Source organism: Mustela putorius, unplaced genomic scaffold, assembly GCF_011764305.1.
Source record: "Mustela putorius furo isolate JIRA1106 unplaced genomic scaffold, ASM1176430v1.1 tig00003834_pilon_pilon_pilon, whole genome shotgun sequence".
In the NCBI taxonomy this organism is placed as follows: domain Eukaryota; kingdom Metazoa; phylum Chordata; class Mammalia; order Carnivora; family Mustelidae; genus Mustela; species Mustela putorius.
The window spans coordinates 91384455-91409109 of NW_025421987.1; the positions used below are offsets into that span (position 1 = coordinate 91384455).

The window sequence follows — 24655 nt, forward strand, 5'->3', positions numbered from 1 at the left end:
TACCAGCTTCTCTTGGTCTCATCTTTCCCATTTGTAAAGTGAGAGATTGAATAGGCAGTCTGTTATAACAGCATATTTCTAATTGTGGGCCTTGGGCTATTTTTGTCAGAATCAGCTGGGCTGTTTCCTAAAGAGGCAGCTTTCTGGATCTCATATGATCATTTCTGTACTTTCTTCTGGTGGGGTGGATTTGTTTTTGACCTGTACTTAAAGTTGGAAGGCCATTGCCTTAAGTTTCTTTCTAAGCTAGACTCTAAGACTGCAGTTGGTGTTCTGAAATGTCAGTATTGGGTACGTTCTGTTCTTGGGGTTTGTTTGGAATGAGGTGAATGTTAGACTTGAGCCTCAAATTTTCTGGCATCTTTGAGGCTCTGACATCCTTCATTGACACAGTAATGGTTTTCTCTGTTCTTATCTGGAAACTGCTGTGGTGATGTTTTCCTTGTGGCTATACCACTATCAGTCATAATCAGGCCATACTCCTCTTCCTCATTCTATTTTACTCTTCCTGAAGTTTTACAGAGACACGAGGGTTACTGGGGAGTTCCATGGAGGCATCTGTTCTTATTTTCTTCCTTCTCACTGCCCAGCCAACCACTTTTTCTGGGTCTGGAACTGGTTTCTACGTTGCAGATTCAGGTGGATTTGGTAGGTTTCTTCTACATGTTATCTCTTCCTATGATGTTAGTCATTTAAGCTATTAAAAGACGAGGTTGTAAAGAAAATGAAACTTCAGTTCAGCAACCACATTGAGTATCTGCTGAAAATATTCTGCCTCAGGCTTTATGTTCTGGGATATATGCTTGGATCTGAGCCCCAGAGGTATAAGTCAAGCTAGAAAGTAGAATAAATGTAAACAATTACAAATTAGATTTACTTTGAACAAAGAGCTATGTGGGAGTAGAGGAGGCAGTGATATGATCTCTCTATAACAAGTTATACTATCTATATCCAAATGTAGAAAGGTATGTTGGAGTCATAACATGGTGAAGGATTGCTCCTATCTCTATATTTCTGATTCTGTGATTCTGCTTTTTAAGTATGCTTTGAGAGCCGGTTATGGTTTTTCATTATACTTGAGGCTTTCTTAAACAGGCTTGAGAAAGGTAAAACTAATAGGAAATAAAACACTGATTCACAACCCTCCTACTGGAATTGTGGGTAAACTCCCTCTTCCCTGCTACCCCCCCACCCCCCAGTAGTTTAAAAAAACAATGTGGCTAGGTAGCTACTAAAATGGCTACAGTGTAGCTGCTGATCTGTCATTCTGTACTCATCTTTACAAATTTTACCTTCCTAGAGATTTGAGGTATTTGATTTTGTGACCCTCTAGAATAGAAGATTACTTAAAATGCAATTATTAAATACTGGTGTCTATTCTTGTTTTTATAAAAGCACAGTTCTTAAAGTTGTTAGCGTAAGCCAAAGTTTTGTTTAAGTTAGTAATGAAGAAACTACCAGGATGACAAAGAGCTAGGTCTAACAGAATTTGCATAGTCAGTTGAAAAAGGAATGCAAAATACAATTGCTAAATTAAATATAAGATCAGTTAACTTTCTAAAGGACTTTAAAACCCTATCTCCTATGAGGGTAAGTTCTCTAATGAACTTTTAAGTTATAACAGCTTATTACTTCCTGCTGGTTAACTTCCAGCCTCTGAGGACCATAAGACATTTATATCTTTCTGCTGTGACATTCCCTAAGATTCAGACTGGCTTATTAAAAAATATTCTTGCATGATATTCAAGAATCTATCAGTCCTCATCTTACTTTATCCCAAATTTGGGATAAATGTGTCTTCAGTATTAATACTTCTAATAATTTTAGCCTATTGTGCGAGAATTTAAAGGTAAGCTTGATTTTGTGTTTGTTCAGGAAGGTTCTTGTGTCCTAAACTGGAGAATGATGAACAAAAGACAAGCAAGAATTAAATTAAGAATTGAATGTGCAGGGGCATTTGGGTGGCTCAGTCAGTTAAGTGTCCAACTCTTGATTTTGACTGCAGTCATGATCTTTGGATCATGAGATTGAGTCTCCTTTCAGGCTCTGCACTGAGTATGGGGCCTGCTCAGAATTCTCTCTCTTCTCCTCCCTCTCTCAATCTCTCTCTGTCAATAAATAAATAAATAAACAAACAAACAAATAAATAAATAAAAGAATGTGCAGCCATTAAGTATGGCTCACCTGATCTTTTTTTTTTTTTTTTTAAAGAGTTTATTTATTTATTTGAGAGTTAAGAGAGAGTAGGGTAGGGGACAGAGGGAGAAGCCAACTCCCCACTGAGCAAGGAGCTTAGTGGGGAGTTGATCCCAGGACCCTGGGATCATGACCTGAACCTGAAGGCAGATGCTTAACTGACTGAGTCACCTAGGCAGCCCTCACCTGATCTTTTGGAAGCTAGTTTTTGGATTGTTAAGTCTACTGAGATAAGAGCAGCCATTCTGTTAATTTCCTTCAATTAACTCCGCTTTTAACATTTTTAAAGCATCTCCGTTTTCTATAATGAAATGTGTAGACTTCCAATGTAGTGTCTGAAGTTTGTCTTATATACTTAAAAAAGCTCTTTTTACTTCTGGTACTGAGCATACTGCATGCAGTCACCAGTCCTTCCAGAAATCTAATAATTGAGTTTTTTTTGCTTGTGAGACATGTACATTTCAATGACATATCAATAGTTCAAATAAACTGTTTCTCCACTAGATATTTGAGACTTAGAGAGATATTACCTCAAATACTTACTCAATAACTATTCTGTTCATTCATTCATGCATTCATTTATATTGAGGTATAATTAACATACTATTTTAGTTTCAGGTATACAGTGAAATGATTCAATATTTGTGTATATTGTAAAATGTTCATAAATCTGGTTAATATTCATCACCATATACAAGCACAAATGTTTTTCGTGTGATGAGAACTTTTAAGATGTACTCTCTTAACAAAAAAAATATGTATTCTCTAACACCTTTAAAATACGCAGTACAGTATTACCAATAGCTAAACCATATTTACTTATTTTATAACTGGAAGTTTGTACCTTTTGACCCCCTTCAACCATTTTGCCCACTCCTTACCCTCTGCCTCTGGCAACTCCCAGTCTGTTCTATGTATCTATGAGTGCTTTGTTTTTTTTTATGATTCTCTATAAAGTAAGGTCATAAAGTATTTGTTTCTTTATGGCTGATTTAGTTGACTTAGCATAATGCTGTCAGAGTCCTTCCATGTTGTTGCAAATGGCTAGATGTTCTTTCTCATAACTGAATAATATTCCATTGTATATATACCGTATTTTTTTTATCTGTTCATATGTTGATGGACCCTTAGGTTGTTCCCATTCTTAGCTTTTGTAAATAATGCTACAGTGAACATGGGGGTACATATATCTTTTTGAGTTAGTGTTTTGGTTTCTTTCAGAAAAATATCCAAAAATGGAATTTACTGGATCCCATGGTAGTCCTATTTTTAATTTTTTGAGGAACCTCCATACTGTTTTCCATAGTGGCTGTTCCAGTTTACATTCTCACCAACAGTGCACAAAGTGTTCCCTTTTCTCCACATCCTCACCAACACTCTTTATTTCTTGTCTTTTTGATAATAGCCATTCTAACTGGTGCAAAGTGAAATTTCATTGTGGTTTTGATTTGTATTTCCCTGATGATTAATGATGTGGAGCACCTTTTCATGTACCCGTTGGCCATCCTTATGTCTTTGGAAAAATATTTATTCAGAACATCTGCCCATTTTTAAGGCAGATTGTTTTTTTGCTATTGAGTTGGTGAGTTCTTCATAGATTTTGGATAGTAATTTCTTACTAAATTTGTAACTATTTACTCCCATTCCATAGGTTGTCTTTTCATTTTGTTAATGGTTTCCTTTGCTGTGTAGAAGCATTTCAGTTTGACATAGTACCAGTTGTTTAGTTTTGGTCTTGTTGCTTTTACTTTTGGTGTCAAATAAAAAAAAAAAAATCATTTCTAAGAGCTTATGTTTCCTTCTTAAGAGTTTTATGGTTTCAGGTCTTATGTTCAGGTCTGTAATCCACTTGAGTTATTTTTTTTTTTTTAAGATTTTATTTATTTATTTGACAAAGAGAGATCACAAGTAGGCAGAGAGGCAGGCAGAGAAAAAGAGAGGAAGCAGGTTCCCGGCTGAGCAGAGAGCCCGATGCAGAGCTTGATGAGGGGCTTGATCCCATGACCCTGGGATCATGACCCAAGCCAAGGGTAGAGGTTTTAACCCATTGAGCCACCCAGCCACCCCCATTTGAGTTATTTTTTTATAGTATAAGTCCAGTTTCATTCTTTTGCATGGAGCTGTCCAGTTCTACCCATACCACTTATTGAAGAGACTGTATTTTCCCCATTGTATATTCTTGGCTTCCTTGTCATAGATCAATCGAACATATATGCATGGATTTATTTCTGGGCTCTCTATTCTGTTCCATTGACCTGTGTATCATTTTCTTTTAAACTGCCTGGAAGTGACCGTCTTACCACCCTGTCAAACCAATTAAGTTTGTTCATTTGACTATTTCACTTGAATGTCTTCTAAGTGTCTTTGAAAGATACTAAGACAAAATGTTTTCTTAGTGAATTCTGTGGTGTAGAGTAAGAGTGGAGAGGGTTTAGTGTGTTAAAATCTGAACACATCCCACTCTGTTGTTTTTTTCACTGGTGGCAAAATGGGAGGAAAAAGGCCTAACTATAATCTTGGTTGTGAGACTCAGCTGCTTAGAGAAGTATCAGTTTCCTATAGATAGGAGAATAATATCACAACCTCTTTTCCACTAACTTTGTTCAATTCCAGCTCCCTATATAATTTCATTTATTTTCCCTGAAATACTGTTTTCCAGTTATGACCAAACTAATGATAACTCAGGGAGGTTTACTATTTCATTTAAATATGATTCACTCTTGAGAATATCTCTGTTTCCTGACTGTCCCAAACCACTCAGAAATCTGTTTTAAAGCCAGCCCAGCCCAGCCTAGCCCAGAATGTAAGATTCAGTAGCTCTAGAGATGATGAGAAACTGAAGTGAATTCTGTATTCTGAATAAACAGGTGCTAATAGGCCTGAAGTTAAGAAATCCAGGTTTAATAGTCTGTATTTGTGGGGGAAGACATATGAATACATGGCTTGTGGATTTACCACAAAACTAGGTGTAAAGCTCTACAAAGGGAGACTTCTCCAAGTAATTTAAATTTCTTCATGTGCCCAGAATTTAGTTGTATTTTTTCCTTTACTTTTTGTCAAGTGCAGTGAGGCATTTTGATAAACATTATTTTAATGTATGGTTATTTTGATGGATATAATATAGTAAACTAATAGTTTCAATGCCATTTTCAAGCAAGCATCAACTATTAGGATTAAAACAACCAGATCTCATCCAGGCTACCTAAGTTAGAATCCTTGAGGTTTGAGTTGAAGATTTTTATGTTTATTTAAAGCATCCCAAGTGAGTTTAATATATAGCTAGAGTTGACAACCACTGATACAACGAAGTAGGCAGTTAGTAGTAAATTTTCTTTCTCCCTTCAGTAGTCCCTTTATTGGAAGTTACTATTCCAGATGGTTAATCATGTTCATGGCACTGAAAATTGTTATTACTTCTGTATCCAATACATTTACAATGTTGAATAATTGTAATTAATACAAGATACAAAGAGGGAAATATCTGCAATTTTGAAATAAACATTAGCAGCTACCACTTGATTAAAAGTTATAAAAGGACTACATGTTGTTTATAACATTTCAAAGTAAAATGCCACAATTCCCCATCAGTCCCCCATGTTCCTTTTCCCTCAGAGGAGTAGAAATCAAAGTCATTCATTTTGTTCTCTGGTATTTCCCTTATGTTATATCTTCCCTAAAATTTGGCAACAACACTGAACTAATCAAAGCTACAGGAAGGATCTAAAGCAAGTGGGTTTGTTGACCCATCAGAGCGGAAACTATGGTAGGGCCTCTTGTGGGCTCACAGGTACTGTCACATAGCTCCCCGGTGATACTGTTTCTGTTCCCCCTGAGGTAAAGTATGCAAGGCTGAGTTAAATAGAAGGAAGAGCCTCATTTCCTCCAGTCTTGACTCCTCAGCCTCTTTAAAACTCCCGACTCTTCTAACTCTCCTTACTCTATTTTTTTTTTTTTTTAAACTTCAGTGACTTCACCTTTTTTTCACTAGCTCTTTTTGCAAAAGCCTCACTTACAGTTCATTGTGCGATTTTCTGCTGTTGAAGAAACTATATGAAAGGGGAGTTTTGCCTGGTGATTTTGTGTGGGTAACTTTGTTTCAATGTGTGGATAATCTGCATTGCCACTTCTGTGCCTAAGGGAAAAACTTATTTCACGTGCACCCTACACGGAATTCTATAGTGGTGGCAGTGTTGTCAGTGTTAGATACTAAAGAAGAACTTTAACTTTTGCACCTTTTCAGAAAACAAATGCAGTTGCCTTATTACATTGAGTTTTTTCTAGGAATGAAGCCAAGAGGGATGAAAGAAGCTCTCTCTACTCCCTCACGAGTGGCGCACAGAGATCAGGAATGGTATGATGCTGAAATTGCCAGAAAACTGCAAGAAGAAGAAATTTTGGTGAGTAAATTTTCACGTAGAACTTTAGGTGATAATCACTAGGTTTTCTTGAATTGAATCATTCTTGAGATTATGTAATAGGCTTAATGAACCTCTATGAGTTGAGAAGCTGGTACCTTTTTATCGGTGGGAAAATCAAGACAATGGGAATAGATTGTTCAGTTCTACTTACTGAGTAAACATTAGCAACAAGATTCCATATCCCTTTCTCTCTTTCATTGAGTCCTGATAATCCTTTAGCAATCTGGTGTGGAATTTGATAAGAATAGCCCCTGCTCTGGCTGGTGAAAGTACACTAATCAAACTTCAGGGATGTTGATTACAGCTGGTTTGAAATACCAGCTTACTTTTATGGAAGATTTTTTTAAAATGGACAACACAGATTCTAGTTAAACGACTCAATTTTGTGTATTCCTGTACTGTAGGCTACCCAGGTGGACATGAGAGCAGCTCAGGTAGCCCAGGATGAGGTGAGTTCGTATCGTTCGGCCGGGACTCTTTAGAGATATCCAGTAGCTTTTGCCCACGACTCTGCGGTCACTGGTATTGACTGGATTTTGTTTAGGAGATCGCTAGACTTCTCATGGCTGAAGAAAAGAAAGCTTATAAGAAGGCCAAGGAGCGGGAGAAATCATCTTTGGACAAAAGGAAGCACGACCCTGATCGGAAGGTAAGTTCTGTTTATTGTTTCTCTGATTTTTGTAACGGGGACTCTAATTTTAGGGTAAATTCTGCAACTGTATTTAGTGTTTACAAATTATCTGTATTGCATATATGGATCTGATTTGTAAAAGTGACTTCATTACAAAGAAACTTAATTCTTCAAAGTGACTGTGAAAAGATTACTGCTAAGATTGAAAACTCATTCCATTGATTTTAAGATCAGTTGAGGTGCAGGTGCCTCTGGTCATAAGCAACCTTAGTTTTACTAATATTTACCTTACAGGAGAATGTAGTATTTTCTCATGCTTTCCTATTTCACCAGTGACCTTTTCTTTTTCTCTCTCTGCTTTTTCTGTGTGCTTATATTGTCCATCCATGATCATGTGCCCATAATTTTTCTTTCCTCTGACATAACTTGATCTGTGGCAAACCGACAGATACCACTAGCAACCAAGGCTTAGGTCAGAGTGGAGGAACCGTCTAGCATGAGCTTGAACTATCATCTTCCCCTCATCAGTCAGAAACACTAGACAGAGTAGTGGCTGCCATCTCTTCTCCTGTAAAGTAATGTCATTGTTGTTCATGGTAGTTGCAGGTCCAGGTTCACAAACATTACTCAGTAGTTACTGTGTGCAGTGCACTGCTCTGCACTTAACAGGGAAGGGCAAACATACAGTTTCCTCATCATACTGTAAAATGTAGGAGGGTAAAGAGGACAATGTAGACTGCGAACAGATACAAGGTCAAGCTGGCTGAAGAAAGCAGAGTAGAAGAACAGCAGAGTTGCAGGGAGGAAGAATTCCCAAGGTAAAGGTTTTTCAGAGAGGGAGTTTGTACTAGGCCTGAGAAGATTCAGCTCAGGTGTGTATCCAAGCCGTAGTGATGTTTAGCACTGTCCTTTCTCTCTCGAACAAATTCCTCCCTTGGGTCTCTGGTTTCAGCACCGATTAGGAGGAAAAAGAAGACAGAAACCGTGATAACAGCATTGCTCTACTGTTTCCTCTTGCTCAGTTATTCAGTTGTCAGTTTGAAATCAAATGAAAGCATTATTAATTATGTATAGGTCTTTCTTTCTTTTACCCTTTTAGTGATTCAGGATTTTCCTAACAAATGTATTTCATTTTAGTAGAAGGGCTCCCAAATGCTTCTGCTCTATAAGTTAAGCTACAAATAATTGCCCAGGAGTTACTTGGATTCTTTGTTAGCTCAACTGTGAAGAAGTGAGTATTTTTAAAGATCACAAATCAAGCAATAAAAGGGGAAGGCCACACTTCTAGCAAGTATCAAGACTTCTTTAGTTCCTAGATTCTGTAATTGGTGCTGGCATCATTCTTCTGATAGAAAGGTTGAATTGAATGTTCCTTAGTTTCCTGGCTTGAAAATCACCATCCCCAAGTCACATGTTCAGAAATAAGTTTAAGAGCACAGACCTACATTCCACAGACTCGGGAAGTTCTTGTCAGCTGTTGTGCAGCTTTATGTTAATAATGGGTGACCAGGCACACTGCTGTCAGGGAGCGTGTTGATGTGTAGTTAGCCCACTCATCTCTCATCTACTGACCACTTCCAGCATAGGTTTGTGACTATAATTTTTTTTTATCTGAGTGACTGTATGTAAAAATATCTTACTGTTGTTCATGTGAACGTAAGTTGAAATTGCTATAGTTTGATATGATTTAGATATTTTCTAAACCTAACAATCTTACCATTTGCTGTTTTCTATATGTATGTTTTTTCTTTTGCTTTTCTTTTCCTTTCTCTTTTTTTCTCTTTTTTTCTTCCTTTTTTTTTTTTTCTTTTTTCCTATCCTTAGCCAAAAACAACTAAATCAGCACACTCAAAGTCGAAAGAGAGTGATGACCCTCACCGTTCTAAGAATGACAGGCCAGCACGGTAAGATGCCACCTGGAAAGGGGAGTGAGGAACTTGACCTTGGGGTGAGTAAGGAGATGTGGATAGTCTGAGAAGAGTGTTCTTTGGAGAGGAGATCCAGAAATTGGCAGTTGTGAGGTGGTATCAAGTCTTGCGGGATTATTCTCAAACTTTGTTTCTTAAACTGGGTCGATCAAGTCAAATCAGGAAGATCATAATTTTACAGAAACTAGGGCATATAAAGAATGATGTGTTTTTTGTTAGGACAAGTTCTTGTCTTTGGATTCACAGCCCTCAGCTAAAATCTCAGCTTTTGAAGTTTTACTGAGTTTCATGGTCATACTGGTGTGTGCTTGATCTTTACACATACTTAAGTTCATTTCTGCGTGAATCTCAAAGTCTTGGCACCTACTTGAGACATGGCAGACTATTCTAAATCCAACTATATCAAATAGCTGTGGCTATAGTAGATGTACTTTTGGACTTCTCTCAAACAGCCTTGGGTCATAGTTCAAGGAGTATATGCAATCTTTCTACCTCCTACCTCAAGTTAGCAATATTTAAGTCTCCGAGGAAGCAACCTTTTTTTGTTCTCTTTGTCCTTTATTGCTTCCTGTGGCTTAAAAAAAAAAAAGACAACCTATTTGGAATAGAAAGAATATTATATACAGAAAGACAGAATTAACACTAAATTTCACATTTTGAAAATTCTTTTAAAACTTTGAATATTGATCCTAATTATTAATATATGTATTAGCTTTATCACATTGAAAAATATACACTACTGTTGCTACTAACTGCCCACACTTAAGCTGCTAGACTTTTTGGCTTAAAGAGAATATGTTTAGTGTCCTTAGAATGCCAAATTGTTTTGGGATGTCTGAGTCTCTCAGTCAGTTAAACATCTGACTGTTGATCTCAGCTCAGGTCTTCATCTCAGGGTCATGAGTTCAAGCCCCATGTTGGCTCAACACCTACCTACTTTAAAAAAAAAATTAAAAAAAAAAAAAGGCTGTATTCTATTTTTAAAACCCATGGGCTCTTAGAAGATAATATCCTTCAGAAAACTACCTCAGGTTTGTAAGGCTCTTGGGGCAACAGTAGTATATTCTATCAATTGTTTAAAGTTAATTCTTCTTATATATTTTAAGTAAGCACATGCCAAAGGTTTTTGTTTTTGTTTTTGTTTTAATTTTTTTTGTTAACATATAATGTATTATTTGCCCCAGGGGTACAGGTCTGTGAATCGTCAGGCTTACACACTTCACAGCACTCACCATAGCACATACCCTCTGCAATGCCCGTTACCCAACCATCTTCTCCATACCCCTCTCTCCCCAGCAGCCAAAGGTTTTTTTAAGGCAGACTTTATTTTCATCCCTGCAATATCCAAGTAAAATAAGAAGTAATTAATGTCTTCTCAGTAGGTAAATAAGTGGTTTATTACATTTTCTTTACTCAACTGAATTAAAACATCTTTTGGGTTTTTCTGTAGTCTCCTAAATTTGGGGGCACTTTAAACACTAATAATTTTGACATCAGATATGATAGAGTAGTCTGGAATGTCTATTTAAAAAGATGTATTGAAGTTGAAAACAAGTTTCTGAAATGTAAGTTACTTTAAAAATATTTGGTATATTGAAGATGAATAAACAAATGATCCAGTATTAAAATAGCTATTTTAAATGAGTGAAAGTGACCTGTGACTCATAGAACTGAAGTCTTTTATTGACTTGAAGGGAACATTTGTCTTTAAGTGTCAGTTATAGAAAGATCATATGTATAGATATAGATCTAGATATAGGTGACAAAATAAAAATGAGAATTTTATGAAATTTGTATTTCATAGTTAAAAAGTAAGCATACTACCACAGATCTTGTACAACTAATATTAGAATATATGCTTTCTGGTTAGTCTGTGGTTTCCTCTTTCACATTTTCTATTTCCTCCTTCATGTTTAAGTATGGTGGATTTACTTACCTGTTTGTACAGAAAGAGATGGATTTAAGGATCACGGAACATCCTAGGTCTAGAAGTTTACTTCAGTATAGTGATAATAGTAGTAGAGGGAAAACAAATTATCATGAGAGCTTGTAACACTCATGGTCCAAAATCAGTTTCTTTGTCCATTACAAGATTTTCTATCCTCTCTAAGGAAATGCAAAGTCAGTTGGCGATCTGACTTAATTTAGACACTCTATAACTGAGAAAAGTTTCAACCAAGTTCCAAAATCTTATAAAGTGTAGGATTTTATACTCATCATACTCCTGGTATTTTATTTGCATTCTTCCCTTAGAAAAACATAAGCATTTAAAAAATCTCATTTAGCATTCTTATGAGTATGAAATATATTTATCTCTACTTATTCATTAGATATTTGTTGAGTGTCCTAATAATTGCCCATAGTTAGAGTAAGCAGCAGTTAACAAGAAAGAACTGTTTTTTGTTCTGATGAAATGTATCATCTGAACAATAGTATAAATAACTATTACCATGTTAAATGCTTTGGATGAAAAGTACATGGTATTATAAGAGAATAAGGAGATTGCCTGGTCCAGGTATCTTGGAGGGCCTCTTAAAGAAATGACTTATTTAATTTAATTTTATTTATTTGAAAGAGAGAGCATGAGTGGGGGTATGGGTGGGGAGAGAGAGAGAGGGAGAAGCAGACTCCACTGAGCAGGGAGCCTTACTTGGGACTTGATCCCAGGACTCTTGTCATCATAACCTGAGCCAAAACCAAGAGTTGGATGCTTACCAGGCTGAGCCACCCAGGCACCTGAAGAAATGATTTTTGAGTGAATTCTGAAAGGTATTTGGCTGTGTTGCTGACTTAAACATTTAAATTATTTTGTGAGAACAATAGGAAACAGTATTCCTAATACTTCTAAAATTATGAAACAGACTATTGGTTAGCAAGCTTTTCCTGATTTTGAATATGAATATCCTTAGCTTTACAACAATGTCTCCAGTGCGGCAGATAGCTTGATAGGACTACTGGAAGCCATAAGCCAAGATTTGTTTGGTGTGTAATAAAAAACTGGGCAGACGTAGGGTGGCTGGGCCGCTCAGTCAGTTAAGCCGTGGACTCTTGGTTCTGCATTGAGTGGAGAGTCTGTTTGAGACTCTGTCTCTCCCTCTCCTTCTGCCCTTCCCCTGCTTGTGTGCATGTGTTCTGTTCCTCTCTAAAATCTTAAACAACAACAACAACAAAAACCAGAAAACAAACTAAGCAGACAGGATACGAAGAAAATAGAGAATTGATTTCTTTAGCCCGTGGAGACCCTAGCCCATGGAAGTTCCTTGTGTTGTTTCACACGTTAGCATCCTTTTCCTTGATAGGTTGATGGTAAGGCAGTAATCATGGGTTTTTGTTTGTTGTGTTTTTGTTTGGTTTGTTTTTGAGAGTTACACTTGGCTTTTGTTTTTCTGGCTTTTGATCACCTAATATGAGAGTTTAATGGAGGAGTGGAGATGAGACTCTGCCGTCCTGATGACCAGTACTGTTTTCTTGGGCCTAAGCTACTTCTTGAACCACCTTCTTTTTGAAGTTGAGTTTCTTAATTCTAGAGTCTGATTGTTTGTCTCAACTCTTCCTGCTAACTCCTAACACTGCTTTTTAAGGCACTTGTTATAAACTGTTAGTCAATAATGAAAGAAAAACACTATGTTTCATTTCTAGCATTTGAAAACAAGTAGTTAAAGTGAAAAATAAGAAAAATTAAAAATACTGTATCATTTTATGCTCAATTATATTATATATTAGTTATATATGCAGAACAAAGGCATGAAAATATAAAAATATAAGCCAAATACCATCTGAAAGTGTAAGATACATACGGCTGTGTATAGTCTTGAATGCAGATACTGCTGCTGATAAAAAGACACATGTGTGTAGCACAGCGGAGTGTAGTGAAGAGCACACTGGTTTTGAAGAGGAGTCAAGTTTGAGCCCCACCCCTGCCATTTAACAACTGTGTGAGTTTGGACAGATCACTTGCCTCCTCTAATCCAGTGTAACTCTGAAGTATGTATGTGATAGCTGCCCTGCAGACTGGTCCTGAAAATTCATTGAGATCATCTGAGGAGAGCCCATAGCACAGTCCTCAAGCTTACATCCTGTGCTGACCTGTGGCAGACTCCAAATACTCAGAGACCTGCTGCTTAGAGACCGATGGAGAAATTTAAAATCACTTGTCTTTATTCTTGCATGACAGAGCCGTTTGTATCAAATTCATCATACCTTTCTGAACTGCAGTATAATGGTGCCTTCCAGATTGCATATATGGTTACAAACAACGTCCTTCGGCGTGCTCATTTATTTGACATACTCTGTTACCTCTTCTGGTTCCATGCTCTAGTGCAGCATTTAATACACCTCTGATGAGAGATTTTGTTCCTTATCTTCATCAATGCCAAGAGTTTGCAAAAAAAAAAAAACAAACCCAAAAAACAACAACAACAAAAAAACACTATGTCACGTGAATTTTAAAATAATTACAGTTTTGGAGTAATAAAAATTCCCCAGTGTTTTTACATTTTGTCTCCTTTTGACATGAAAAGTTGCCGGTGTGTGACTGTGCTTTCCTTCTCTAAGCTCTGCTTTGCCACCTAGTGGACTGAGGAACTTTGCTCTAGATTTTACAGGCTGAGCCATATCCTCGCCCTCCCCTTTCCTTTTTTCCTGTCCTCCCTCCTGACCCGCCACCCTCACCCTCTCTTTTTCCTTCTTCCTTGTTTAACTTTATTACTTCTTTTCTATCCTTTACTTTTTTTTCTTCTTTTTCTTCTTAAAATCTACCAAAAGAAAGTCAATTTCTCAATGGCAGTAGTCATACATGTAATTGTTTTTTCTCTCGTCCTTAGCACAATGCTTCCTACTTACTAGGTGCTCAGAAAATATTTGTTTTTATTGAATTATGTATATGAAAGCAAAGGCACAGTAAGATAAAATAATTTATTCGAGGTTATGCAACAGGCAAGGAACTAAGACGAGAATTCTACTACAGTGTGGCTTTGCATTTCTACTAAAATGTTTTTACCATGTATTCCAATCAGAGGTGGAGTTGTAGTCACCACTAATTAGAGTATCTCTTTAAATTCGGACTTCCCTTCAGGCCACCGCCACCTATCGTGACGGATGCTGAAGATTTGGATCACACTCATTTTACAAACCAGCATAATTCCACACGTCATTTCTCAAAATCAGAATCCACTCATAAAGGTAAGAAAAATATATATGTGATCAAGCTTAGGATTTTTTTTTTTTTTTTAACAATCCTCATGGTATGGTGGAAAAATTAAATGATGTCTTATAGATCGCTAGAGTGGCAGAATAAGTTATCGTTTCTTTTGGAACATCATTATAGTATTCTTCATTTGTTAAAAAATATAAAAGATAAAACAGAAAACAGAACACCCTAATTTGAATGCCAGATGGTCTATGTATGTGCATTTTCCCGTAGGGAGAATTTGTAGCTTTTATCAGATTGTTAAAGGGTGACTGTAAACAAAACAAAGAGCAAAGGGAAAAGAAAAAAAAAAGAGAGAGAGAGAAACCAAGAAAACAGACTCTTAACTGCAGAGGACAAAGTGATGGTTATCAGAAAGGAGGGCAAAGGGAGGGTGGGTGAATAGGGGGTTGGGGTGAAGGAGGCCCTTGTGAGGAGCACCAGGGGCTGTGTGGGAAGTGTTGAGTCGCTCTATTGTGCACCTGAAACTAATATTACAGTGTATGTCAACTAACTAGGATTTAATAAAAAGTTAAAAAAAGGAAAGAAATTAAAATTAATAAAGTATACACATATATATGTACAATTCACACAAAACTTCTGTCACACAAAAGAAAATCTGGGCAAAGGAAATGAAAGAATATGAAGTCTAAGTTGGACCAGATCTTCATTTTATTTATTTATTTATTTTTGTGCCAAATCTTTAAAAAGAAAAGAATGGTTGCATGTAGCTGTTCTACCAAGCATACACATTCACTCATAAAATGAAATAATGAAAAGGTGGTAATTCTTATATTAATTTTCTCATCTAAGAATGGAAGTGATTTTAATAGTGTCAGTGTTGTCAGGATCATATAAATAAAATACATGAAAGCACATTGCAATAGTCTTTATAAATATTAAGTCCTGTAAATTGATACCTGTTATTTGGTACAGCTTTGAAGATTTCTTAGGTCATGCTTTTATTATCCTTTAACAAATCTAATGGTCATGCCTTCCCAAACTTCTTTAATTTTTTTTCCCCCCTGTGATCATCACAAAATACCAGTATACAGGTGCTGCTCCAGACAAATTAAATGAGAATTTCAGGGAGCAGGAGGTTGCCAAGCACTTATATCTTTTTAGAAAGGTCTCCTAACCCCAACCCTCTCCATTCGGACATTCATACAGGGTTGATCAGACAAAGGACATTATGTAAAAGGCAGAATTAGTTGGACATTACCAAAACAACCCTTACACTTTAATTTCCATCCTTTGGCAGACTTTCCAATGTGGCTGGCTTAACTGGAAGTAGCTCATGATTTTTTTTTTCCCCTCAAATTAATGCACTGCTTTTTTAGGGGAGGTCTATCTTTGACATACATTTGATATACAATACTAAGATAGCACATTGACTCTGTATGTAAATATTTTACAATCAAGAACAAAGAAGACATGCATAGAAATGAAGATAAGTGATTTTGCCCGAGCAGGGAGAAAGCAGAGCATTTCCAAGGTTTTGTCCTTAATGGTGTTTCTTCTTTTTTCCTCCTTTCCAAGGTTTCCATCATAAGCAGTAAAACCCTAGGAATCTGCCTTGAGAACGGACTCATTGTAGCAAACATTACTGGATGATACAGAATGCATTCCACACTCATTTTTTTCCTCCTGGGTTTGTATTCCTGGGATTTATCTTCAAGTGTTCTGACCATAAATAATTTTAATTCGTTTAAAATGTTTGTTTATTCCTGATCACTTGGGCAGTACAGGAAAATCTAGCTTCTGAATATTGGCCACCTCTCTGCTACATATGCTTCCTGGGATATAATGTCTAAAAGCTCTGTGAAATATCCTTTTTGTTAGGAATGGAGTACTGGTATCTAGAGACTAGGCTTTACTTAGCAGTTAGAATTTTGTGGAGATTATGATCAGAATAAAACATAATGTCTGGAAGCAATACAGAATAAAAGAATATAAGAAATAGCTTTTTTCGTGCATTAGTGTATGGTATATTAAAGAACCTTTTACTTTTTGTATTCTTCAGGAAAATTAAAAAAAAAAATCGCAACCATAAAGTATTAAAAAAAAAAAAAGTAGAAAACCTGGAACAGTTGGAACATGTTATGCTGACCACCAGGACTGTAGCAGTTTTATCCTTATAAGCTGTCCTGGGAGAATTGGCCCAGATGTCATTCTCTGACACTTTCCCTCTTCTTCAGCTTAATACCAAGTCTTTATGAGGCCTCTGGGCATTGGGCTATTTATTAGTATTTATTGGCAAAAGTTTAATTCTATGAAATATTAACTCAGGTCTGTGCAAATTCAGCTGAAAGTGAAAAAGTAAAAAAGGGTTGTATCTCTTCTCTTCTTTTACATTTACAGATAGAGCCAAGGGAAGTAGAATTGGAAAAATGTTTATGTAAGTGGTGATGCCGTCATTCTCTGTGGACATAGATTGATAAGTTTTCCACTTGCTTAAAAAATGATGGTATTTGTTGGCAACCGCTCAAAGAGTATTTTATCTATCAGTCAGTAGTCAGATGAACTCAACATGAAGTTGAAGTGGATACAGTGATTCTTTATCCAGGTATTTAGCTCCACATATTCGGTAGTGATTCATGGCATTGGATTCCTTTGTACAGGACCTTTAAAGCCTTCTTTGAGAAACCTAGTCTTTGCCCAGTTTCTAACCTTGTGGAAATGCTTATTTTCCCATACTAGTTAGTTAATATAAATGGCAATCATGGTGTGTATATATATATATATTCTATATAGAATATATATATATATATATAAAATTTCCCTTCAGCTTAACTTTCCATTATTTTTTCATTATATGAATCTGACATTTTTGACATTCCAGTATAGTGTTTGTTCAGGAAAGAAATATGGAGGTGAGTAGAGGAAAAAGTGGTTAGTCCATTCTTTTCCCACTGGAAACTGCCTATTTTTTGCCTTATCTTTCCGGATAGTCTTTGAAGTCAGGCAGTATTCAGGAAGCTATTTAGAATTCTGAGTGGATTTAGGTCCTTTCATTTTGAAAAAGATCTTTAGTTCAAAAAGTTTTTGGATTGCGGAAGTGTGGGTGAAAGGTAGCTAAGAGTCAAGTTTAGGGAAATGATAATCTAGAAAGAAAGAAACACTAAAATATGAGTCAAGAAATGGGGAAAGAGAAAAACAAATAGGACTTTGAATGACCCTGATGAAATGAATGAAGCAGTTTTCAATTCAGTAGGCAAGGGCAGATGAAATGGGGGTCCTAGCCTTAGTCAAATTCTAGAGGGTGCTTTCAGTATCCAAAACTTAGGCCTTGTTGACTTCTATTAATGCTGTACTTTTCTTTGTCTGCCCTGTGATTTTGTTTCATGTTTTAAATTTTTTTGTGTGTGGTAACTTTTAAAAAAAGAAAACAATGTATTTTTATTTTGATAGGCAAATGGGCAACATCATTTGCCATATTTTTATTTCATAAATGTTTATTTTTCTATCTCATACAATGATCAGATTTACTTTAGGAATTCTGCATTTGTCTTGTTTCTTATGTACTCTAGCCAATCATATTTATTACTGTAAAATGCTGTCTGGAGATCTTTTCATTCAAAAAAATGTTAGTCCACTTAACACTTAACCCTTGGATATTAGTGTTTCAGCTGTCTTAGTGCCCAGAGGTGATAATTCCCTGTGACACGTAACTCAACATCTGTATTGAAAATTAGTTAACTTTTTTTTTAGGTTTTTAAAAAATTAGAATTTTAAAATATTTTTATTTTTTGTAAAGCAGACACTTTCAAAGAATATCAGAGTGATTCTTTTCTTCATATTAGTTAAATCCTCTTATTCTCATTCAAATATTATTATCTTTAAGATTATATTATCTTTAAGATTAATTATTACCTTTGACTATAGAAGTAACAACTATATTAAAAGGAACTAACAAACATTCTTCACTGTGTTCTCTGCTTTTCACTTTGTTATATTTATATAAATATGGAAACATTTTGTTCCTCTTTCTACCACTGGACCACAGGCAATTTAATTTTTAGGCCCACAGTGTATTATGCTCTAATGTGGTGATGTAAACTAATATGCTGGCCTCGGAAATCTGTTTCTGTACTTCTTTTCCCTGAAGGCCCCATTAACACTGGTATTGCTGAATGAGCACAGTATGTTATAGAGCCTTATCATAAGGCTACTGGATGTGTATACCCTCTTCCCCCAGCCTAACTTTTTGTAATTCATTGCCTGGAAGCAAAGTCAGACAAGGGTCAGATTAAATGTTCTGAATTGAAGAAATCTGTAGTGTGAAACTGTTGTTAGACATAATTATTTTACAGGAGACTGGACAGTTGCTACATATGCTTCAAAAGAACATTGCGATTTTTAGAAAGTGACTTTGCATACCTTTGAGTTACTTTTTCTCAAGTGACTTTCTAGCAACCAGCAACAGACTAATGAACTGCAAAAAACGACTTCACAGTTTTTGATCATAGAGAAACATCTAAATTAGAAAAGAAAGATATGGATAGATATTTCTCAGGAGGAAAACCTTTTCAAATTTTCAGTGGCCACTTGGATCTCAATCAACATAGTCCAAGGTGTGTGACCTTGGGCCTTGTGTTCCCCTGAACTCTAGAACATTGTGAACTGGACTCATTTTCCCCTTTTCTTCTCTACTGTGGTCTGCAGCTGAACTGGATGGTGACTAAATTCATTGCTGACTCTGTCCACACCTTTCCATCGATGTCAGGACTTTTCAGTATAAATATAGTTAACTTTTAATGGATAATTATTCTTCCTCAATACTGTCAAATACTCTCTAATTTTTGTGTTGTGCCAAATTGTTCTTTGGAAACACCTGCTATATAATATGGTGCATTCAGTTTACCACATCTGTGGTTAACATTTTAGGGCCTTGATTTTTAAGGGGTGTTGCCTTTGTATAAAAATCACTTCGGGGAAAATCGGGATTATTCATTGATTCAGTGATGGTTATCTTGAAAGGTAACTGGTGACTGGATATAAGATCTTCCCTCTAAATAAAGGGAGTGAGACCCCAGTGTAATCAGCTTTCCAAGGGACTGAGAACAGAATAGAATTGGCACTGAAAGGCTTTTTTCCCTTTTGATAAAACAGTACTACTGTGAAAGAGAACAACATTCAGGTTGATTTCACCAGATGTGGTGTGCCATATTCTCATAATGTTGGCTTTTTAGAAACAATCTTAAAATTACCAAAACCTGTTCTCTCGGCCAAAAGGAAAAAACAAAACAAAACAGATTTTTAAAGTACTTTGTCCCTTACCCACTGCTCATAGCTAGAGAAGTGACTAGATAAAGTGGTGCCATTTTCTCCTCACATCTGGTGGTGCCTGTGAGTCTTAAAGCTGAAACTGCTTATCTTCCTGTTGATAAAATCCTGTTTTTCTCCTTTAGCTTGTAACAGGGACTGTGGTCAGGGGGAGCAAACTGGAGACTGTTCTGATAATGCTGCATGGGCACAGTGTCATCCAGATTCCTGGTCAAAGAGTCTCCTTTACCCCTGAAGATACTAAGGCTTATTAAAGGGAAAGTCAAGGCTGTTGTTGCTCCTGCCATTTAATTGTTGGAAATGCTGAAATTTACTTCCAGAGAAGTAAAAAAAGAAGGGGTAAACTGGGAAATTTTTACTTCTTACAGAGTCACTTTCTGATGAGGCTTGCCCTTTTTGCCAGCAATGTCTCAAGGAGCAGTATTGCCTTAAATTAGTTTGATTCTGACGAAGGTCAGAGTACTGTACTTCCGATATGTGAATGACTGTCAACTTGCCTTTGAGATCTGAAATTCACAGGTGATCCGCAAACATCCTTGCCATCAGAAACTCTGGATTTCCCCCCGCTGAGCTATGCATGACCTGTGTACTGATGTATACATCATTTCATTGAATTGCCTCTCAGTTTGTGAACGAGCAGCGGCATGACCAAAACAGGCTGGTGGTAGGAGAGTGAGAGTTTTCCTCATCAGATTCTCTAAGTTATTCTATGTAATTGAGAGTTGACTGCCTTTCTGTTACATGGTATGTGGAAGATACTTCCAAAGGTTGTATTTTGTAGCAAAGTCAATTATTACTGTTTTGTAGGATTTCACCAACACTCTTGTGTTTTTAAATGCATACCATTGACCAAAAGAAAAAAAAAAAGAGAAAACCAAACAAAACAGAGATATTTACTTGAAATGGGAGCTCCTTTGACATGAAGAGTATTTCTATTTTATTACTTTTAGGAGAAAATTAACCAGGAAAACTTTTGCTGGTAAGGAAGACATCAGAGTGTTTTTATAAGGTTGTGTTTGATGCCGTAAATTGACAGAATCATTTAAGTAATTGTGTTGATTTGTTGGAAATATCTAGTGCTGGAAACCATCTTCTTCCCTTCTATATTTGTGAATACTGCCTAGAAACATGTTCCTAATGCATTTCATATGCTGTTGTTTATTCTCAGCAAATTAGAGGATGGTTTTCTCCTTTTGAATAACTCTTGATAGCATAGCAAGCCAGTATTGTGCTGGTTTCAGCATTTCAGATGAGGACAGAATTAATTGTGCATCTTAGTTAGTGCCCTATTATTCATTGCTGAGGTTCATATATAAAGAACAGGAGACTTGAAAGACAGGGTTTTTGAGGGACATGTCCTTCACAAAAGAGCAAGGACTAAGAGCAGCTATATACAGCTAAGAGAATATACCATTACACATTGCATACTTAGGCTGTATTTTTGTTGCACTGAATTTCAGACCATAATTCCTGAAATAGTTTCTAGCTATTAAATTTAGTAAGAGGGTTTTTGATGTCAGAATTTTTTTTTTTAAATTTCTGATTGAATTAGCCCCTGAAATCATGGTAGGCTATAACTTACGCTCTTGCTATAAGCAGAAAGCCAAATGCCCTTTCTCAGAAGTAGCTATATTTTTCACCTGCCTCTTAAAAGCAGTCCAATATTTGTTTCATGAAGTATTATAAATAATGAGGAGATACAGGGGGAAGGTAGCATATAAAAATGGTGTTCCACAATGAGAATTCTCTATAAGGGGGTTTTCCTTAAAAAGAATCCATCCCAGAACAGCATTATATTTTAAAAAGGTGCTGGATTATAGAGTTTCATGAGGACATATAAATCAGTTGCTCAGGAAATGAGAGGTGGTGCTGTCATTTGTCTTATAATTCAGAAAAGTGCTTTCCTGAGAGAGAAACTGCATAGTGCCCAGGCAGTTTTGGATTCTTTGGTAAGGAGTCCTTTGACACCTGGAATGTGGATATGTTTAAAAAATGAGTGAGCTGTTAACCCAGGTGCCTATCAACTTGTCGCCAAGCCCCAGAAGGAAAGGCAGCTTTGAAATAGCTACTTCATAGAACTGAACAGAACCTTAATGGAATCCAGTTGTCTGTCTGAGGACAGAAAACAAAAGAGGCCACCTCAAACCACATGCCATTTTAGAGATTAAATGAAACTGTGAGGGACACTCTGTGGATGCCTTAAAGGTGACTGGTGTTGAGTACTGGTGGGTATGTGTGCACCCATCTGGGCTAGGCTGACGGAATCATCTATTTCCATTCACCTTCACACAGCGCAAGTTGTTCCTGTTCATGACCTCATTGAGGAACACGAGAAACATGGTGCTGGTGACTTCCGTGTGTCTTGGGAGGTTGAGGTGGTCTAGTCAGTCAGCACTCTCCAGTGCTCATGCCTCCCTTAAATGCCAGTTCTACATCTACATTAATTCATCTATGCAAACTTAAATTGTTATGGTTTGTTTTCTACACTTATGTCCCATTTGATTCTTTAAATATCAGGTTTAACATTAATATTATGAATAATTTTTAAACCAAAGTATGTATATGTCAGTGTGCTTGTTTTCCTGGATGGTTTGAGGCAAACACCAGTCTTGTCCTTCTCTCTTAATAAAGTCATCCATTTGTTAAGTCCATGGTCTCATGTTTTCTTTTTTGCAATCAAGGACTTGGGAAGTTCTGGGAGGAAGAGTATTTTTTTTTTTAAATGACATAACCCTAATTTGTATTCATTTAAAAGCATTAGAATTTTCTCTCATTCCAGTTCCATCCATGTTCTATAACCGTGTATAGCCCTCATGATAATATCTAGTACATTGAAATTGTCAACAAATACTCCCAAATCTGATGTTGATACCTAGTACATTGAAGTCCGCAATAAACACTCCTAAATCTAAAGTTGCCTAAAGAAGTGTGTGTGGTGGTTGGTGACTTAGTTTGATGTATGTGGGAGAAAAACAGTTAAGTGGATATTCACAGAATAATCTGAATGAAGACTCCATGAGTGCAACAATTCAAGTCTATCGTTGGTCCTCTGTGGATTTTGAGAAAATAGATAGAAACAACTACCACTTAGCGTTTTATCTTTTTTTTTTTTTTTTTTAAGATTTTATTTGTCAGAGAGTGAGCACAAGCTGAGGGAGCAGTAGGCAGAGGGAGAAGCAGGCTCCCTGCTGAGCTGGGTGGGTGGGTGGGGGCTTCATCCCAGGACCCTGGGATCATGATCTGAGCTGAAGTTGGTAGTTTAACCAAACTAAGCCACCCTGGTGTCCCTGACTTTTTATCTTAAAAGCTTGTTTCTTTTTCTTTTTTTCTTTTTCTTTTTCTTTTTTTTTTTTGGTAGACAAGCCATAGTAATGGAAACTGATGGCTGCAGAAATTAGGAGGTATCTTGAAAATAAGATCCTATTTTTCATAACTACTAAACAATTTTTAAAGTGATAATTAGTACATTCTCTAGGCCTTAGTTTCTTCTCTAGCAAATGTAACACGAAATCTAAATGATCTCTGTTAATATATCTATACTGATACCCTACTGATGTATAGGCACACCGGTGATGCGCAATGTTGAAGAAAGTCGGTATGTCGATTTCAACCTTCCTTTTCTAAAGAGTTATGGATGAAAGCTGACAGTGAAAGAAGTAGACATATCCACAGGCCAATTTAAAAAAATTGAATATGCAATTAAGGTAGCTCCTTTACTCTGTGGGAGGACATACCTGGTATGATTGGTTGGATTTTGTGTAATATGGCTGAGTTGGATGTTAAACTGTGCCCTTGTGCAGAGAGCTGTGGCACGCTAGAAAGCCCCTTCCTAAAAGGCAGCCAGGAGAACATTCATCTCCTACAACTTGGAAATCAGGTGACGTCTTTAAGAATTTTGGGATTACTACAAGTCATGGGGTAAGGGTAGGGATTTGAAGATTGTTTTTTGGCTCCCCATTATATATGGGTTACATGCTTAAGGACATGAAGGCTGTGTGACATAGTGTACTAAATGCATTAACAGGAATAAGGAGACCTGGGTGCTAGTCCTGGCTTTGAACTTGCTTCAGGACCTTTGGGACACCACTTAACCATTGCTAACTCAGTTCTTTTACATAGAGTAATAAGCACATTGCAGCAGAGTTGGTGATCTCCATCTAAGTACTCTGTAAGTCCAACATTCTGGAATTCCTGCTGTCAACGGCTGCTGGGTTCCTTCAAGGTGCCTCAGAAAGAAAGTACCCTCATACAGTACTGAGGGCCTGGAAAGTCACAAAGACTTCCTAAACACTTGGCTGAAAGGCTCCATTCCTGATCATTTTTTTTTTAATTTCTTTTTTATTTTTGACAAAACTTTATTGTGTACAGTGTGATGTTCTGATGTATGTATACATTGTGAAATGATGACCACTATGAAACTAACACAGCCATCACCTCTCTCATCAGCTTCCATAGGTGTGTGCGTGTGTGTGTGTGTGTGTGTGTGTGTATATGTGGTGAGAGTTCTTGAGATCTACTCTTAGCAGATTTCAAGTATACAGTACCTGATGACTAACCATAGTCTCCAGGTTATATATTCGATCCCCCAAACCTAAATTGAATGTCTATACCCTTTGCTGACCATGTGTTCTGGATTGCACTATCCTGTGGCTCCTAGTTCCACACTCAGAAGACTACCAAGAACCAATTTTGGTTTTGCTGATTCTATTGTCCTCCTGTTCTCTATTTCATTCATCTCCATTTGAATCTTTATGATTGTCTTCTTTCTAATAATCTTCAATATAGTGTTTTTTCTTTTTTTTTTTTTTTCCTAGCTCCACAAGATATAAAGTTAGGTTATTGATTTGAGATATTTGTTTTTAATACATGCATTTAATACATGTTTAATACATGTTTTTAATACATGTATTTGTTTTTAATACATACATTTACATTGAGTATTGCCTTTGTAGCATCCATAAGTTTTGATATGTTGTGTTTTTTTTTTTCTTTTCTCTCTAAGTATACT

General features: G+C 36.5%; 1 protein-coding gene across 2 annotated transcripts in view; it reads left to right on the forward strand.

Moving 5' to 3' along the window:
* The window catches only part of CCDC50 (coiled-coil domain containing 50), a 70389-nt gene extending 48093 nt beyond the window's left edge, over positions 1 to 22296 (forward strand). For both annotated transcript variants that reach the window (XM_004745268.3, XM_004745269.3), the window contains 6 exons: positions 6478 to 6593; positions 7019 to 7063; positions 7159 to 7263; positions 9070 to 9149; positions 14248 to 14354; positions 15901 to 22296. In XM_004745268.3, the coding sequence (XP_004745325.1) occupies positions 6478 to 6593; positions 7019 to 7063; positions 7159 to 7263; positions 9070 to 9149; positions 14248 to 14354; positions 15901 to 15920 (473 nt within the window). In that variant the 3' untranslated portion in view covers positions 15921 to 22296. The remainder of the gene's footprint in view (positions 1 to 6477; positions 6594 to 7018; positions 7064 to 7158; positions 7264 to 9069; positions 9150 to 14247; positions 14355 to 15900) is intronic.
* Positions 22297 to 24655: the final 2359 nt, after the last annotated feature.